This window comes from Gopherus evgoodei, chromosome 7, assembly GCF_007399415.2.
Source record: "Gopherus evgoodei ecotype Sinaloan lineage chromosome 7, rGopEvg1_v1.p, whole genome shotgun sequence".
NCBI classification, from domain to species: Eukaryota; Metazoa; Chordata; order Testudines; family Testudinidae; genus Gopherus; species Gopherus evgoodei.
Window position 1 is genome coordinate 51,553,420 of NC_044328.1, and position 20,452 is coordinate 51,573,871.

General features: G+C 40.2%; 1 protein-coding gene across 3 annotated transcripts in view; it reads right to left on the reverse strand.

The window, feature by feature from the left end:
- The window catches only part of BICC1 (BicC family RNA binding protein 1), a 215,038-nt gene that overhangs the window by 41,827 nt on the left and 152,759 nt on the right, over positions 1-20,452 (reverse strand). For 2 of the 3 annotated variants that reach the window (XM_030570387.1, XM_030570389.1), the window contains exons 4-5: positions 5,457-5,536; positions 2,164-2,322 (exon numbers count right to left, since the gene is read on the reverse strand). In XM_030570387.1, coding sequence (XP_030426247.1) covers positions 2,164-2,322; positions 5,457-5,536 — 239 coding nt within the window. Of the gene's footprint in view, positions 1-2,163; positions 2,323-5,456; positions 5,537-16,292; positions 16,518-20,452 lie in introns of all 3 variants that reach the window. The other variant, XM_030570390.1, reaches the window with a different exon arrangement.

Below are 20,452 nucleotides of genomic sequence, written 5' to 3' on the forward strand. Positions count from 1 at the left end.
CGGTCCATGCTGGAGCTCTTTTGGGATTTGGGACTGCATCGCCATCCGTGCTGATCAGAGCTCCATGCTGGGCAAACAGGAAATGAAATTCAAAAGTTCACGGGGCTTTTCCTGTCTACCTGGCCAGTGCATCCGAGTTCAGATTGCTTTCCAGAGTGGTCACAATGGTGCACTGTGGGATACCGCCCGGAGGCCAATACTGTCAATTTGCGGCCACACTAACACTAATCCGACATGTCAATACCGATTTCAGCGCTACTCCCCTCGTCGGGGAGGAGTGCAGAAATTGGTTTAAAGAGCCCTTTATATCGATATAAAAGGCTTCGTTGTGTGGATGAGTGCAGGGTTAAATCAGTTTAACACTGCTAAATTCAGTTTAAACGCGAAGCGTAGACTAGGCCTCAGATAAAGTCACCCAGAGACCCTCGGGTTCTGAAAATACTGGTGCTTTTATTTATAAGTTGGTGCTCCTACCACCTTCTCACTATACAGCTCTGGGTTCCTTGTGTCTGAATCCAGCAGGGAAGGGCTTTCTCCCAGTCTGCAATCCCTCACTCTCCACCATCCCAGCCTCTTATATAGTCTTTGGCTAATTGGGCTGGCAGTTGGCCCTCATTCCCCAATTAGGGTAGGTTCTTACCAGCCAGCTCACTTTATTCACCTAAATGGGGCTGGCATGGCAGGGGGCTGATTCTGAAGTCTTTCTAATCAGCACCCTGTCACAATCTCCAAGCATTCTTGTCAAGTACGTCTTCCAAGCTGACATCGACCTTCTTCATTTCCTTCTTCATCACCCCAAACCACCATTTTCTAGGTCTTTCTCATGTGTGACTCTCTTTGTACTGTGACTACTAGCTATTGTATTTTCTGGTCAACTTATCCCTTATCTCGTCACCTCACATGATCCAGCCATCTCAGGAGATACTCCCTCAGCTTTCCCATGATGAGGGCTTCCCATACCATTTTATTGCACAGTCTATTAGCTCTGGTCTTACCTGGAATCCATCTGAACATTTTCATTTTGGCAGTGGAAGAAGTTGTTCTTCTCTTCCTTACTGGCTAGCATTCTGACTCAAATGTCATAGCAGGCCTAATCACGATCTTATATACTTTGGTCTTTAGTTTATTTGGCATATTCTTACAGCAGAAAATTCCTGTCTACTCCTTCCATTTACACCACATGCTCTTCATGTGGCTCTGTGACAAAGCGCTGAAGCCTAACAGATGGATCTGCACTCTGACCACTGTGGCCTCAATTAGTTCACCCAGTGATGGCTGACTGAGGAAATAGAAAGACTTAGTTAATCAGATAGGGAGGCTGGATGAGTTAAAGAACTAACTGGCTCAGCAGATGACTAGCTTGATAAAAGACAGGAAGGAGGTTGTTGGGAGTAGGGGGCAGTGAGGGAGAACAGGGCTAGCTGGCTGTGCCCAGTCTGAAGGAAATCCGAAGGAAGTGAGATCTCTTCCTCCCAGGGACCTGATAAATGGGGCTGAAGGAAATCAGGCCATAAGTATTAGATCTGCAGAACTGCACTGTACAGGAGTTGCTGGAGAGGACCTGAATAAATTAGACAAAGAGGACACAAAAGAAGAGAGTCCGAGTGGTTTTTGTGGTGACCAAGGATGGGGAAGAATTTACGCTCCATTACAAGCTCCTAACCTCTGCATGCACATTCCCATCGTGGCTCAACAATGAACTGAGGAACCTAAATTGTTGAACAGACTAACTCTAACTGGCTTCTCATTGTCCCTCTCAACAAAGCATCACATATTCTGTCTTTTGTTGGCTAATTCGTAAGCCATTTTCTTCCAATGCAGCCCTCCAAGGGCCTCCTTCTAAACCCCTTTCCAGTGTGGTGTTATCTTCATGAGACGATATGCTACCAGCAAAAAGCAAGCTTGGTGGAGCCTCTCTCCTAATCTCCTACATCAAGGTGTCCATTCTAATCACAAACATGAATAGTGGTCCTTGATGTAGACCTACTCTCACAGAGAATGTCTCTGTAGCCACAGTAGCTTCTCACTGCTGTTCTGCTATCCTCATACCTGTCATGATAGTCTGAAGATGCGCCTCCAACAGATTGTGTGACTGCAGGCACCACCATAACAATTCTCTAGGAATATATACTGTAAAATATAAATAAAGTATTAAATACTTACTTGGTTGCTCTTTTCTGCTTGGTTATTCCTATTTGAGTCTGGAAAATGGATGTGACATCCTGTTTCTTCCATCACTTTTTTAATGTTATTGCCACCTTTGCCAATCACATGAGAATGTTCTGTATGTGAAACATCCATCTTCAGGGTGACTCGATTACTCTAGAGGCCAAAACATCTATTTATTATGGGATTCTTCAGTGTGAAATAGCTTATCAATATTTTGCACTAAATTACATTTATAAAACTATATTATAGACCGTTAGGTCACCAGAATATTTTAACAATGGCTTACTGTTGACTGAATTAAGACTTGTTTAATACTGGAACTTTATATTTAATTGCTAAACCATGAATATTTTCTTTCTGATAAGGAAATCAGCGTGGACCCAAAAACATTAGACTCCTATACTACCTGTTTCACAAATGGCAAAACACCTTTAAAGAAAGATGGATGAGAGTTGCACTAGACTAAAAAACATCAACAGAAATATTGATGCGTGTCACGGTTTGCTCCAGGTAAGATGTACTTTTTAGTTTTCAAACTTCCAGATTAAGAGAGTTAGAAAAATATAGTGTTTTAATGCTCTTAAATTAAGACCTAGCTTTCAGGATTCTCATTATATGGTTCTTTTTTGGTTGTGCCTGTAATTCTGTCATTTAAAATAATGCATAAAGCAGTTTGATGTAAATAATTTTTTAAAGTCTAAATGCAAAGACAGGTCTCATTCTCTAGTAAGCAAAGTGGTTTAATGAAATAGTATGTTTTACCTCTGAAAACCTCAGTTTGGAGATCTCTAGGTCACCATACAACTAGACAGAAATAACTAACACTGTACAGGAGATGCCCATAATTAGAACAGTGCAAGTCTAGTGGGGGGAAGCGAGATTTAAGAAATAGCTGGCCTCATACAGTATCTAGCTCCAGTTTGTGTGGCTCAGACTACTAAAACTAACATTTTAAAAAAAGAATACAACAATAATAAATTCATTGTTTTTAAAAAGTGTCTAAAAAAAGAATTGTTTTCTGGTGCTTTCTGTGCAGCTGGACACTGTAAAACGTACATATTGGGAGGATCAGGGCTATCCATTTGGCCTGAGGAGCATAAGAGAGGAAGATAAACTGGAGGTAGGGGGAATTCTGAGGAGTACAAGGTTCATTTCACAGCAGTTTAAAGTCTACTAGGTGTTCGGCGAACTAAAATCAATCATTTGCCACAAACTCACATGCAGTATACTGTGCTATAAAAAGGTGGTATGTGCTAACAAATTACCTATGTAAAACAGCTAGACACACTTTTATTGGCCAATTCTGAAAGGGAGTATTTCCCAACTTCTTTTGGCTCAAAATATCAGAACAGCTATTTCTGATGCAACTGGTTGGAAATTGTAACTTTCTCTCTCTCTCTCACACACCCTCACAATTCTCCCTCCCCAGGCAAAATGGGGAACTCCTTGTCTCCCAGGTGGGTTCCCCACCTCCTGCTTCCCTGCTATATGGAAGAAGGAATGTGTGTGAGCATGTAAAGCTGAGTTAATGGATTTGAGGTGTGGTCTCTAGATCAGCAGTATTTCTCAAACTACTGTGTGTATGTCTCTCTCATACTCCCACCAGACCCTGGCCTTCCATACCACATTCTGCCCAGCTAAAGTGGATCTTTCTCCTTACCTTGGCATACGGTTCCCTGATCGTCTCCCATCATGACCATATGCAGTTCAACACTGGATCCCATATTGCATAAAAACCACTTTTAATAACTGAAATAATTTCAACACAAGGCCCCACCCAAAACTAATCAAAGGCACCAGGTGCTGACGAGACTAAAACTACACTAAAAATGGAGTTTTTGAGCCAAGTCATTTGAGAGTTATGATAGACGAAAAAAAAAAGGTAGGAAAGTGTTCAAATAGTGAGATCATCTCATGCTTTGAACCCTCATGTCTCCCAAGTATGTCTTCATATTTGCTTCATGCCATTGGTGTTGAGACTCAAGAAGATGACCCATTTAAAAGTCACCATGACTCAAAACGAGTGCCAATTCTAATAGGTACAATATAAGGAAATTTTCCAACTCTACGATGAGCATCCAGCCTTTATATTTAGCTTTCATAAGCCTGTTTGGACTTGCTTTAAAATTGCCAGAGGTAAGACAATGATCTCCATTGGACTTATCATTTTAAACAGGATACAATATTCTCTCCAGTATACTTGTGGTCACAGGCCTTCATAAATACAAGTCCCCCAATACCAACTGATCTATCTATCTCCTGGACCATCATGGAATCTTAAGCCTTACAGCATGTTTCAGTACAGAAAAGTCTTTGAAAAGATTCGTGGACAAGATTATCTCCATCAAATTAATAATTACTATACAAAATGGAAAGTTCTCAATCAGTTTGAAGTCAATGCTTAATTCAACAGCATATGTCCCACTATTAGTCTGAAAGGCTAGGAGCAGCACTGAGGATAAAGGAGGAAGAGGGAGTTTAGACAAAGATGTCAAAACTGTCTTGCTGAATCTGTGCATTTTGAACGGAAAAAATAAACTGACTCTTCCTTTTGGACTCAGTGAGATTAGTTTAGCTTTTTCTTTTGAGTATTACCTTGCATTTTTAATATCAACTCCACTTTCGAAATAAGCTTTTAGTTCTTAGTTTGTTTTTTGTTATATTAGTGTTCGTCCTACACCTAAGCATTTGTATATATAATGCTAAGATCACCATAACATCTGAGTGCAGAGAGAATGACTTGTCAATTTATAATTTTGTCAAACAGTTGATCTGTGAACAAAACACACACCAGCCATTTATTTAGTAAGCCTTATTATAGTCAAATTTCTGACACTCAGCACTTCATTTCTGAAATATCATAAAATTAGGAAAACACACCATGCTTTCCACAATTCTGTACTACATAATTCGCTACATAATCCACTACTTGCAGTGGAGTTTGCATTTTTTTAAAAGAGAAAACTCTGTTCAAGTTTTTAGTCAATATGATAAGGAAAATTTTTCCCCAAATGTTAACTGTACAGAACCAGAAACAGCGTTGTCTTAAGTCTGCACAAAACTGAAAAACAGTTTCAAATAGAACTTTATTGAATTCAGTATCAACCTCCTCCCCTCACTCCCTGGGACACTTTACTAACCATATTATTCATTTTAATGTAAAATTTTAATAAAAGCATCTGCTTTTTAATTTACTCTAAGTTGCTGCAGAATTCAGTGTCACTATACCATAGAAATAGGGGCCTGCACACAGGATTTTGGCCCAGGACTCAATATTTTCTTCTTACTTTTGTGTCCAAGACAGACATGATCTTTTCCTTAGCTTCTTTAACATTTTCTTTTTTTCCAGAGACTTTAATATGGGGATCTAAATAAAGAGAAATAAAGATCAATAAACAAGTGACATGGGGAAAATTCTACCAAAATACTTACTCTTTCACTATCAAGCATTAAACAAATAAACTACTTTTAAATTAAAAAAAAAAAGAAACCTTTTTGTTGTTCCTTTTAAAAAGAAACAGCTACTTTAGGTATGTTAAAGTTTAAAGGTGAACTAGAATACCAAATTCTTTTGGAATTGGCTAAATTACTGCAGAATGTCAATAATCAATTCATTCACTCTTCTCATGTGTTTTATTGTGCTCCGGAATATTGTAGTAACAAACTGTTTAAAAAAAATGCAAGATCACACATTACTACTGTGATATTACAAAGCAATCTACTGCAGTGTAGACAAGCAAGAAAACTGAACCAAACACACCTCTACCTCGATATAACGAATTTGGATATAACGCGGTAAAGCAGCGCTCCGTGGGGGTGGGGCTGCACACTCTGGTGGATCAAAGCAAGTTCGATATAACACAGTTTCACTTATAACGCGGTAAGATTTTTTGGCTCCTGAGGACAGTGTTATATTGAGGCAGAGGTGTACTTCTCTTGTTGAATGCTAGGAATGGGCAACTCAAAGCCATTTGATGTTAGTGTTTTTTTGTATGCCAGTTTATACTTCTATCACACAGAACTTAATCTGTGGATGTTTCCCAACTCTTAATTATGCTATTAACATAGTTATTTAATCTCTGTAATGTTGTTGTTAGTCATTACACCTAATTACAAAGCATTAGTCTCAGTCTTCATTTTCAAAATACACCTGCATTACACCTTGAAAAGACAAACATGGGAACTTATATTTCATAACTCTGCTAGACACTAAATCCAGGGTCTCATTACAACTATTTGTAACCTACTAGCCTTCCTTTGTCCTCTGACTACAGAGTGTTAATTGCCCACTTCATTTTAATTGATTTCTTCCAACATCTGTCACACCTAGTATTTAGTTACCTTTTCTAGACCTGAAGAGCTCTGTGGACCTCAAAAGCCTGTCTCGTCCACCAACAGAAGTTGGTCCAATAAAAGATATTACCTCACTCACCTTGTCTCTCATATCCAGGGACTAACATGACTATAACAACACTGCAAATAAGTCCTAATAGCATGCATTCTGTGGTGTTCATGGAATTCAGCTCACAAGTTTACCAACTACTGAATTATTTTTCTTTTAAGAGTTATGAAGAACTGGGAACATTCTTCTGATTAAGGCCTGTTCTATACTAGAAAAATTAGGTCAGAATATCTCTGTTGCTCAGTGGCATGAAAAATCCACGCTCTTAAGTGGCATAGTTAAGCAGACCTAAGTCCACACATAGACGGATGGAAAAATTCTTCTGTTGGCCTAGCTCACGGGTAGGAAAACTTTTGGCCCAAGGGCTACATCTGTGCATGGAAATTGTATTGCGGGCCATGAATGCTCATGAAATTGGGGTTGGGGGTGTGGGACGGAGTGAGGGCTCCGGCTGGGGATGCGGGCTCTGGAGTGGGGCCAGAAATGAGAAGTTCAGGAGTGGGAGGGAGCTCTGGGCTGGGGTTAGGGTGTGGGGGGAGGTGAGGACTCTGTGGTGGGTCTGGGGATGAGGGGTTTGGGGTGTAGGAGGGTGCTCTGGGCTGGGATAGAGGGGTTTGGAGGGAAGAAGGGGGATCAGGGCTGGGGCGGGCGGGGGAAGGGGGATGAGGGCTTTGGCTGGGAGTGTGAGCTCTGGGGTGGGGCTGGTGAGGTGTCTGGGGTGCAGGAGGGGGCTCCGGGCTGCGACCGAGGGGTTCAGAGGGCAGGGGGATGGGGCACAGGAGGTGGTCAGGGGTTCAGGCTCTGGGCAGTGCTTACTTCAAGCAGCTCCCAGAAGCAATGGCATGTCACCTCTCCAGCTCTTAAGTGGAGGCACGGCCAGGCAGCTCTGCGCTCTGCCACATCTGCAGGCGCCACCAATGAGAGCTGCAGGGGCAGCGCTGGGGGCTGAGGGAGTGTGTGGAGCCCCCTGTCTGTTCCCTATGCATAGGAGCCGGAGGGGGACATACTGCTGCTTCTGGGAGGTGCGCAGAGTGGGGAAAGCCCCCGACCCTGCTATCTGCCTGGAGCACCAGAGCAGTGCAAGCCCCAGACCCCACTCCCCGGTGGGAGCTCGAGGGCTGGATTAAAACATCTGATGGGCCAGATGCAGCTGGTGGGCCGTAGTTTGCCTACCCCTGACATAGCTACTGCCTTGTGTGGAGGTGGATTAGCCAAATCAATGGGAGAACCCCTCCCATTGGCATAAGCAGTGTGTATACTGAAGTGCTACAATGGGTCAGCTGCAGCAGTAGTATTTCAAGTAAAGACAACACTCAGTATGGCCATTCTTATGTTCTTAAGGTAACTGAAAAATGGAGAAAAGCAAAACTATTACCAACCTTCAAAAAAGGGAAAGCGCCCCAGCAATTATTAATAAATCTAGCATCTAATTCAAGTAAATAGGAGTTCAAACAGAAAAAGAAAAAAGTCACTAAACAACCACATAAAAATAAAATCATAAGCAATAAAGACCCTGCATAGAGAACGAACAAGCATGGCTGCTTTTGGGTAAGAAATATAAAACTGCTGGATGAAGTAAATGACGTAAATAATTCCCATGAGTTTGTACTGGTGTTTTTGAACAGGCATAATAGACAACAAAAGTGAAGCACAGCTTACAGAGCGCTAACACCACTGATTTGTGTAGCTTAGTAAATATGATAGCGTTAGGAGGATGGTAAGATCTGAAAGTGGGGCTTGGGACAGCTTACTTTATCTAATGCTACTCTGCATCATAAAACAATGCCTACTTTAAACCACGTATAAATGACTTTTCCTCTTAAACAGAGCTCACTATCTTAATCGCTCAGCAATTGTGAAGACTATTATTGTAATAAACTGCAGTTGAACACTTACGCTGAAATTGACAAAACCTTGTATGTCAATGATTTCCAGATCTAATATGCTTAGTTTAAAAATTAATAATAATAAAAAAGATTCTCTCTCCATGCTAGTCCCAAACTCAATTTGTGAACTAAAATCAAACTGGATTCTTTGCTTCTCATTCTTCATCACTACTATTATGTTGACGAAATTCTTCCCTCACCGTAGCTCTGCAATTCCAGTGTCCTCCAATTATTCTCTCAGTGATACCTGTGTAATCTCATTGCTTTCCAGTAGCTTTGCACAGGTGTAATTGACTGGAACGGTTATTGAAATCTGGGAAAGATTGCTCTTGATTATGTACAAGGCAGAACAGAATCCAGTTCACATGTCCACTGCTCTTTTTTGCTCTGCATTGCTAACAGGAGTAAAAGCTTATTTTACTAAATAAAGGCAACATATATGAACAAGTAGAAGAAGTGGAGCTGATGAGAAAGAATGTGCTGTTCTTGCACAGTTACTTCACAGCATACAAGACACACTCCTGAGACACATGGGTATGACTACACTTGCAACTTCAAAGCGCTGCCGCGGGACCGCTCGCGCGGCAGTGCTGTGAAGTGCGAGTGTGGTCATGGCGCCAGCGCTGGGTGAGAGCTCTCCCAGCACTGCAGGTACTCCACCTCCCCGTGGGGATTAGCTTAGAGTGCTGGGAGCCGGGCTCCCAGCACTGGGGCACTGTTTACACTGGCGCTTTACAGCGCTGTAACTTGCTGCACTCAGGGGGGTGTTTTTTCACACTCCTGAGTGAGAAAGTTGCAGCACTGTAAAGCGCCAGTGTAGCCAAGGCCATAGCTATGACAACCTAACCCCCAGTGTAGACAGCGCTAGGTTGAAAGAAGAATTGTTCCGTCAGCCTAGATACTGCTTCTCAGAGACATGGAATACCTACGTCAATGGGAGAACCCCTCCCATCCTCGTCGGTAGTGTTTGCACTAAAGAACTGCAGCTGTGCTACTGTAATGATTTAAGTACAGACACCCTCAGATATAACAGTAACATGTCTATGAGTACCATATCTTTGCTACTTTCACCATAATATAATAAAATTCCTATATCCAAATATTAAAATGCACAGCAGAGGTTTGCTACAATATCAACAGCATACCAACCATATAAAAACCACAACCAAATTAAAAATCCAATCACATTAAATAAACAAGCTAAGGAGGCTGTCTTAAAAATATGGGTTAAATTTATGTCCCCAAGAGAAAATTAACTTTTTTGAATATGTTACTGTAACTGTCAGTCTTGCTTGTGGAAAAATATTCCAATCGACTTCAATGGAGTCAGGATTTCACCCTCTATTTTATCCTTCTATGTGGCTGTGCACATTTTATAGGAAACTCTCAGAACTGGACGGTTTACCCATTGGGACTGCTTTCAGAATTGCTCTATCACTGGATGGGAATGAAAAAGCAGCATTTTTTCCTGAACAAAAAATAGCATATGATAACATGTATTAAATGATTACTTCACACACACACTAAAACCATAACATTCAAATTGTTACCAATGAATGCATGGTTTACTACACACTTTGTACAAAGCATTAATTACAAATTCAGTTGCTCTGACTTTCTAAATGCTTTGGCAACTGCTGCCATCAACTAGGAGCCAATTACTTTGAAATCCTTGTTCCAAAGGAGTTACTTTTTGGCACTGCAAATATAAGGTTGTCCAGCAATTACATATGACAAGAGATGTCCATTTGTTGTAGAAATTATGTTAGATACTGACTGCTGAATATAAACCCATTTTCATACGATAATTCACTAACTGTGATTCCTTTATTAATCCAATGGCTATAAAGCCCAGATTTAAGTGAATATTAAAAAAACCCTTAGAAAAAATCTTAATTCATTGGACAAAACTCTGATTACAGATATAGATACACACCCACACAATAACTTTTCTATCAGGCATAAGTGTACAATAGATGAAATTAGCATATTTGTAATGGTATACAACATGCATAGGCATAATAAAACCTTCATTGGATATCTGTAGATTCGACAGGTCCTGATCCAGCAAAGCACTTATGCAAAGCTGGATCAAGACTATATCAATTACATCGATGTGTCCTGAGAAATGGATTGGTGCCCTACCGGAAGATATGATTGTGAGGGAAACCTGGAACTGGGGTACCACTGCTCCTCCTTAACTCTCCAGCCTGGGCTGTCTCTCACAAAGCTTTGCTGCTGACAAGCAACAAACCTCTCCAGGCGCTGTTATCACTCAGCACAACAGCATGTGGAGCACCACACCCAGCTAGATTGCATGAATCCTTCCACAGCCACTCATAAATCTCACAGAGAAAGGAACCGACTAATTCCCCCCAGCTCCCTAGCAGAGAGGACATACACCAGCCTTTGTAAACTGAGTTGAGATTTCCCAAGCACTACAACCAAAACACACTTTTAGGTAAAATATGAAACAGATTTATTACTACAGAAAGATAGATGAATATGGGGGCTCTAGGATGCTACTTTGAGGTGCACAGTGTCACAATTATTCAAAAGAATTTCTACCACAAGGAACATCATTTGTGGGGATCCTACATTCTTATTGAAAAGGATCTCATTTTAGAGAATATGTTGAATGCTTTTAACCACATCGGAGTTAAGCAACCCAGTATTATGGTTCAAACACTTAATGATTTACCACAATAGGAGTTACCTTACAAAGTCAGAGCAAATAATGTTTGTCAAGTTATGAACAATGAGATGAGATACTGGAAATCTAACTACAAATTTACATATGATCTTTGCTATACAGGTAATGAGAAAAGCTTACCAACTGCATGGAGCTAGGGGTTCTAACTCTGAACATATAAGATAAGATAAATGTTACAAAGCTAGGAAAGATTTTTCTTATGAAGTGTTAGATAATTGCAGTAATACTTCCACCCTTCCCAAAATAAAGTAAAAACGTGGCTTTCAATATGATCTATTTTAGTGAGACTTATTTTTCTTTCTGTCAAAAGAACTTAAAGAGTTAATCTAATGTCAGCAACAGTTTTCCCTCCTGAAGAATGGGGGGTTTATGCGTAACACAACTACATATATTATTCAGTGAGTCAAATTTATCAAATGAAATAGCAGGAAGCTACAGTAACACAAATGTAAGGATCACCTCAGGAAGTGGTTCCAAACCTTCTTCAATTTGTTGCATTCCCTATTTGAAGTGGGCTTCTGGTGCCCGCCCTACCATCCCCTTGCTTCGTGACTTAGCACAGTCGCTGTTTTTTCTCCTCCTTTCATGCCCATTCCCCTCACTTCTCTTGCAGTTCTATAGGGATGGATGGGGATTTCATGTGCTCTTGTAGTTGAGCTGAGTCCAGGAGAATGTGAAGTCTGGGCTAGCACTCTTCTGCCTGGCCCTGCAGTCTTGTATTTATGAGCCACTGCCATCGCTGGCTACACTGGGGCATCTGTGGTAACAACTCTGAAAGGATTTGCCCACAGATTGTTCATTAATGAGCATGGAACAGGGAGAATAGCGAAGTGGGCACAATTTACAGTGCTACACAAGTACAGCCAAGAGCGCAGAAGGCAAGTCATGGCATTCCACCTGTTCGAGGCTCCCTCAGAGACTAGTACTGGGAACTGGACCCAGCTACCTTTACCTGTCCTTAATCTACTTCAAGCGGCTGGAGTATGGAAAGCCCTAGCCCCTTCAGAACTCTTTTCCTCAAGCAGTCAGCAACAGTCACAGCCGAGGCATAAAGTACAAGTTAGGGCCTTCCTGCTGCCTTTTATTCCATTTGTAGACCACTGCAGCCTCCTGACACTTTTACTCAGCTCTGAAACTTGCACTTGGGGTACTGTTTTTTTCATTTGCTTCATTTGACATGGGGTTTCTGTTTCTCACCTCTCCAACTATTAAGAAGCCTTTAATTGTCCAATACATTAATACTATCTATTGTGCTCGTTTTTCCTCCTAATCCCCTTCTACCTCTGACTTCCTCAGTTTAGTTCTCTCTTTGCTCATTCCCATAATCTCTTAACTCCTTCTCACCAATCCTCTCCCCAACTCAGCCCCAACAAGAGCCCATTCCAACAAAAGAACACAAACAAAATGCTGCACCCCTAAGACTAAGTTTCAATATATAAACAGAATAGCCTGCATGCACAGCCTGCATGCACATCCCACATTCCTCCAGCTGAAGGGCAACCAGTTCCAGTAGCACCTATCATCACCACCACCTTCTACAGAGGTTCTTTCAGGGCAGCACTCCAAAGCCCTCAGCTCCCTCAGAGGTGCAGTACCAGCAAACATTTTCATATTGTTTCTCTTGCTCTACAGATACCAGAATCTACGTGCTTTCAGCAGAATATTGGAGCTTCCAGGACTCCAGTATCCATTAACAATAAGGTAATGATCTAATCTGAACCCTCATGTCTGTCTTGCACCACTCTGTTTCCTGTTATCTTCTCCATCCACAATGTTCCTCCTCTTTCCCATACATCTCCTCTTTCTTTGCAACCTTTCTTGCTTTGACATTACTACTCCTCCATTACCCTTCTTATCTCATCTATATTCTCTCTTTAAAAAAGTACTTTTAAAATTAAAGTAAAATCTCTCTTGTTAATATTAAAGGCTCACGTATGACAGACTTAACTCCTTCAGTTTGTTTGTAACCTTTGTGCTCTCTCCTTCTTCTGTCCTATCTTAGGCCAGGTCTACACCAGAAAGCTTTGCACTGGTGTAGCTACATGGGTGTAGCTATACCAGAAAACCCTCCTAGTACAGATACAGATTACACGGTCAAAAAAAAGTGCTTTGGGAAGTATCTTATGCCAGTTCAGCAAGTGAAATAAGCTATTCCAGCAAAAGCATTTTTATGCCGGCAAACCACAGCTTTTGCCAATATAGAAACATCACAAACAATCACATCCCTAACTGACTGAATTTTCTAACAGATTTATATTTAGATTGCAAGTTCTTCAGAGCAGGGACTATGTATCATTTGTTTAGAGACGAAACAGTGAATGCTTTAAAAACAACATGTAGCTTAGTCATGACTATACTAGACTTGGAGGGACTCCAGAAGGTCCTGAAAAGCTAGACAATTGGGCTGCAAATGGCAGATGAAATTCAATATTGAGAAATTCAAAGTAGTTTTCATTGTTTACATACAATGTGAACTACCTATACACATGTACACATTTAGGAAGAGGCACTTAGGCATTCTAGATGACAAAAACATCTTTCCAATGAAAACATCTGCTCAATGATCAACAGTGGTCCAAAGCAAACAATATATTAAGGAGCTGGAAGAACAAGATCATACTGAAAACAAACACCGTTATGTAAATGGAAGGTATGCCCTCACCAGGAATACTACATTCAATTATTATTTAAAAGTTTATATTGCAGTAGCACCCAAAGGCCATAGGACTGAAGTCGCTCTGCGTTATGCACTGTACAAACTCAAGAAGATGAATGTTTCTATCACACAGAATCATCCCATCTCATAAGAGGATACCAGAAATGGGATACAAATAATATAAGAAAATATAAATATAAGAAAAAAGGAACATTAATGAAATTGAAAGACAAGACATTTCAAAGGAAAAAATCTTTAAAAGTTAAAAAAAAAATACTGAATAAAATACAGAGTTATTCCCCGGATCTCACTGTCACAAGACATAACTGATTGGTGCCAAGTGCTTAATACAGTGGTTCTCAACAGGATTAGACATTCATATGAATGAGAACATCCATGGTTACATAAAATGTATAAAGTGTGTTAAGAACACTCATGATTCACAGCAAAAGCCACCAAATAACTGATAGGAGTTAGGAAAAAGGCATCTCTTTTGGGCAGCTTAGTCCATACTTATTCATTATGGGATTTCTTGACTCTTCCTCTATAGCATTTGGCACTGGCTATTACTGTTGGCCCTGATATCTGAGTCCCTGCACCACTGGCCTGATTCACTAATTCCTATGTTAATATTTGCAATGTGGACTTCCACTAGCCAGGGATATGGGACAAGAAGCCGCCTTCATTTTCTCTCTTCTCCTCACTACTCCAATCCTCAAACTAGTCTGGTGCCTCCCCAAGCTAAGAAACAGGAGCCTGAGAACCTTGCTGTGTCAGTGCCCTACTTTTCTCAAACACTACAGCACATTGTTTTCTATTTTTAAAAACAGTTCTATTATTCAAACTGAGGACTTATTCTCATTTACACTAAAGCTCCTTTATCCCATTCTGGCACTGTAAAGTGACCTTAGTGTAAATGATAATAAGGCCCTGAAATTTCAAAAGAGAATATCCGATACAAAATCGTAGAAAAGAAGGCTAGTCTTGTGGTTGAGACACTGAAATATGACAAGGAGGATCTGGGTCAATTTCTGCCTCTGATACAGATTTCCTGTGTGTCCTCAGACAAATTGCTTAATCGCATGGTGTCTTAGATCACAATCTCTTTAACTCCCCTTCCCCTTCCCCTTCCCCCAAAAATAGAACAGTGCAGGCCTACCTCACGGGTACTGTGAGGAAAAATTCACTAATGTTTGTGAAGCACTTAATCCATGATGATGGAGGATTTGCAAGTATCTAGACCAGGGGTAGGCAACCTATGGCATGCGTGCCAAAGGCAGCACGTTTACTGATTTTCAGTGGCTCTCACACTGCCCAGATCCTGGCCACCGGTCCGGGGGGCTCTGCATTTTAATGTAATTTTAAATGAAGCTTCTTAAACATTTTAAAAACCTAATTTACTTTACATACATACAATAGTTATATTATAGACTTATAGAAAGAGACCTTCTAAAAATGTTAAAATGTATTACCAGCACGCAAAACCTTAAATGAGAGTGAATAAATGAAGACTCGGCACACCACTTCTGAAAGGTTGCTGACCCCTGATCTAGCCAAACGTGATTACTATTTTCCAAGTTACACAGTTAAATTAAAAGTAAGGCTCAACATTCTGATAGAAAATGGTCCATTTATTGTGACTGAAGATTACGAAATGTACTATGTGAAGAACTCTAAGCTCCAACCAGGTGACTGAGTGGATAAGAAAAATTAAATTTTGAAGGGCTGCATCCTACTCTCTCCCCTTGTGTCTTTGTTATCTCCCTGCTTTCCCTCTTACTTGTCTCTCCCGACAGAACATCCTTAGAAGAATATTTGTGCTGCTCCTGCATGGAGCATCACAATGAAGCTAGGAAGGAAAAATAAATCCTTTTCAGTTTGCTTCTGCCAGCATTTCATGCAAAATAGTGTGTAGATGCAACCCTTTAAAGGATTTCCTTGCTTAGTAATTTAAAAATCCTAACAACATTAAACTCTGGGAAACGCTGCATTACAACAATCCTGCATCTACTGAAGTCTGCTGTTTCCCCTCATTACACTATAAAGTGATCAGAGTATCTTCCGGGTTCTTGCGAAGGAGACTAGAACAACAGGAGAAACTGCTAAATACTGGACAAAATGCATCGTTGCATTTAGATTTGGGTAGCCACTGTCAACAAATGATTTAGTGTTTGTCAAAACTTGCACTGTAAAAGTCATGTTAGTTTTTTTTTTTAATGAATATTCAAAGAGCACACTAAGTAATGTGGCTATTTAATGTGATCACATGACTGAAAACAATAACTGCATAATCAGCCCCTGTAATAAGAGTAATAATTTTATTATAAAATATATTAGCAAATCCTACATTCAGACCTGTCAAAAGACATGGAAAGATCAAGGTACAGCAACAAATTAGAGAAAAGTTTAAAAATCAAAAAAAGAACCAAAAAGGCCAGAAATATTAAGGAAGCTTAAACTGATTACCTGTATATTTTAGGATTTTTGGAGAGAAAACTATTGATGACTGGATTTCTGGATCCAGTGATAAGGAAAATGAAGTTGAAAAGAAGACTTCTCTTAAAACACAGGCAGAGGTAAGACAAGAAATAGTTAACAGAACCTAAGACAAAGAAAAGTAATATAATAAGACAGTCAAAATGGCCAGATTTGAAGGGAGAAGGAGGCGGCCAAGGTGGAGAAGGAGAAAACCTGAAAAGAAGAAAGAAGAGTCAATTAATTGCAATTATTAAAGGGTTAGATTTTTAATTTCAATTTCTTTAGTTTATATAATTGGTTTTTAGCATAAAGTTTAAAAACCTCAAATTATTTATTACAATGTTTTTCCACAAATAATATTGACGAGGATACTATATAATTGCATTAAGACCCCTGAGAGCATGTGCCATGCTGAAATACTCCCACTTCTTGGATGATTACTCCTTAGCCTTATGCCTGACAAACCACCAAAAATGAGGCAATATCTTAGCATGATACTAACCCTGTCATGTCTTGTTACCTAAGTATGGGAGCAATGAATTCCTGATTCTTTACTTAAGGGTCAGTTGCCACCATACACCTCAAAGCACAAAACATAGGACCACAATGCAAGAAAATGAAAATGTGAAAAAGATAATGTTGTTGTGGGATAAATTTAATAGAAAATAACATTAAAAAAAAAAAAGGCATTTTTAAGTAATGGAGAACGTCCCTTATGCAGCTTATGGTTGTCATTTTCCATTATAGCCTTCTTCTTGGTGGATTATTTTTTTAATTTAAGATTTTGAGGTTTAAGCCTGCAAATTATTTTAATTTTAAAATTTGCAAATTTTATGTTTGCATTTGCAAAAATCAGTGTAGCTGTATCTTGTTTAAAAAAAATCAGTAAAAGTTATGGTACCTCCTATGGCATGAATCTAAGTGACTGAGAATCAGTCTTCATCATAGCTGCTCCCATTATCTATCCCAAGAGCATTTTGTTTGAATCTTTATACTTCCAGACTCTGTTGCTATGCTTCCTACTGTCTTATTACTCCAGCTAACTGCATTCCAGTGTTTCTTCATTGCAAAACATGACCAATAGAGCTTTGCTGACAGAATGATTACAATTAACCCTCTGTTAGTGCACAAAACACAGGCTTTGGGAGAAAGCATGAAGCAGAGAATATTGAAACCAGTACAGCTTAAGCTGTAACAAAACCGGACAGAACATGAAAAAAAAAATTACATGGGAAATTCTTGGGTGTTCATTAATGCTACAGATGGACAATTTTTGGTTTTATTTGCAAAAAAATACACCGATTTTCTTTCCCCTAATAAACTTCCACTGGGCTTGGGACAGATATTTTTCAAAAATTTATTTTCCCTTCCTGGAGATCTGCTTTTTCAATTTTATTATCCTTGAATTATTTGTTAAAAAAAAAAAGTTAGATAGGGATTTTTTGGAGCCTGCTTTTATCTATGTAGCACAAAAAAAGCCATTTCCTTAAGTAGCACAATCTTGGATAAAAAAAGTTGCAAGCAAAATTCTATTCTAGATCTAGTCAAGTAGCAAAGACTATAAAATTCAATCATTAACATATGAAAACAGATCCTCACAGCAAGCCACAGCAAAGTATGGTAAGTAGTTTTTGTTTCATTATCTCCAGTATCTGAATCCTGTTAAGCACATATTTATTATTCATTGGTTAAACAACAAAAAAAAATATTTGACAGGCAGATGTTATACTATCTTCCGTACTGGTGGATAAATGAGGATCTTGATAATTTGTTCTAGAAACATGGTATCCACAATCAGGCACTCAGGGTATGTCTACACTGCAATTAAAAACCCACGGCTGGCCCATGCCAGCTGACTCAGCCTTCTGTGGCTCGAGCTAAGGGGTTGTTTGAGGTGAAGACATTTGGGCTGGGCCCATGCCCTAGGACCCTGCAAAACATGAGGGTCTCAGAGCTTGCGTTGCTGCCCGAGCCAGAACGTCTACACCACAATTAAACAACCGCTTTGTCTGAGCCCTGGAAGCCCGAGTCAGCTAGCATGGACCAGCTGTGGGTTTTTAACTGTAGTGTAGACATACCCTTAGGGGAGAAAGTTCACAATATGTATCTTAACTCACTTAAAACGGCCTTCACCAATGGACACTCCATCAGAGAAGTAAATCACAACATGGAACAGACCACCCAAATAACCCAAGAGAACCTGTTTCAATACAGAAGTAAAACTGCTTTTGACTGCACGTCTCTAATTATCACCTAGCACCCAACATTGGAACTTCTATGTAGAATTATCAAACAATTACAACCCATACTCAATGGAAACACATTCTGAAAAAAATATCTTTCCAGAACCCCATCTTCTGGCTTTTAAACAACCCTTCAGCCTCTCCAAACTCATCATCAGAAGCAAGCTCCCTCTAGACCAGGCCACACTAAGTCAAAGATGCACCAGATACCGCAAAACCTGTAGATATATCTCCACTGCTACAATGATCCACAACCCCCACAACATACCTTTCAAGATCCATGCCTATCACAATATGTGCTATACCTCATCCAATGCACTAAACGCTCCAACAACAACTATATGGGTGAAATGAGAATCACTACACTGTTCATTGAACTCACAGAAAAAATGGTAAAAGCCAAAACCACTATGAAAGCAATCAATCACTCTATAGCTGATCTCTGAGTCCTCACCTGCAACATCTTCAAAAGATGAGCTTGGGTGGGAGCTTACATTTATTATTCTGCTAGATACTAAAAATCATGGACTGAATAGACATACTGGATGTATCGTTTATTATGACAACCTATAACCCACTAACGCCCCATCTTTTTTTCCTCTCCTTTTCCCCCTGTAAGCGAATAGATGTTAACAGTCCTCTTCACCTTGAAACTCATGTTAACTACTTACATTACACAATCTGCTCCACCTTGTATTTAGCTGTGACACTCTGGGATGTCTACACAGCAAAGAAAAACCTGCAGCTGGCCAGTGCCAGCTGACTTGAGGGCTGCAGGACTGTTTCATTGCTGTGTAAAGTTCTGGGCTTGGGCTGGAGCCCTGGGACCCTTCCACTCCAGAGGGAATGAAATGCCCCACAGCCTGAGCCCCGCAGGCCCGTGTCAGCTGGCAGACATACCCTCTGAGTACATTTCCCAGACCTGAAGAGCTCTGTGTAAGCTCAAAAGCTTACATCACTCACCCACAGAAATCAGTTCAATAAACTATATTACCTCACATACCTAACAAAGCATACATCTAAATACCAGTATTATAGTGTGTTTTTCAATAAAAAGAAGCCTCGATGTTGTCTCCTTATGTGTAAGGACTACAATCATGACAATTGCAATGTTACTTATCACTAGAGTTTTTTTTTAAAAATCATAGTGATTGGGATGTAGAGCAGAGGGTAATCCTCCATGTTGGCAGCGGTTAGACTACCTGATTCTTCCGGTCCCTTCTATTTCTCTGATTCTATGTAAACAAGAAAAGCTCAGACTTTATTTTCTCTGCTGTAATGCGCTAAAATATCATCTTTTAAAAAAGAGACTTCCTTCAAAGTCCAGTAAGAAAACTAGGCAAAACCCCATTTTTAAGCTATAATTTTTGCCTTCTTTAGGGCAAGGAAAGTTACAACATGTGCGCCTGCTTCTGTGTAATATTGTACTGTAATAAACCTCTTGGCTCATTACGGATACCTATCCCAACTCAAATGAGCTGAAAGGAAATAACTCAACCAGCACAAGGCACTACAGTAACAGCCACTTCAATATCTAGCAAGTAGAGACCTTCATAAATGTCAAAAGTATAGGAAAAGGGTGCAACCCCCTGAAGTCAGGAGACTCAGTAGAGATCCAAAGGCTTTGTGCGAGCAGTAAGCTGAGTAGCAGGCAGCTCAAAAGCTGGGTCAAGAAGCAGCTTGTTGCCTGTTGCTGCCAGGGGCAAGCAGCAGCAGAAAGGTACAGAGCAGCAAGCAGGAGATGTGAGACAACAGCATGTATGAATGGCAGAATAGCAGCAAAGAGGAGTCTATGGACAGGAGAATGGAGATCTGTCTAGAAGTCTTGCAGCTCAGAGACTCATTACTTCCAGAAGGAAAGATTGGAGCTAATATTCCAGGCTTTAGGGGCCTGAGGGGTCCCAT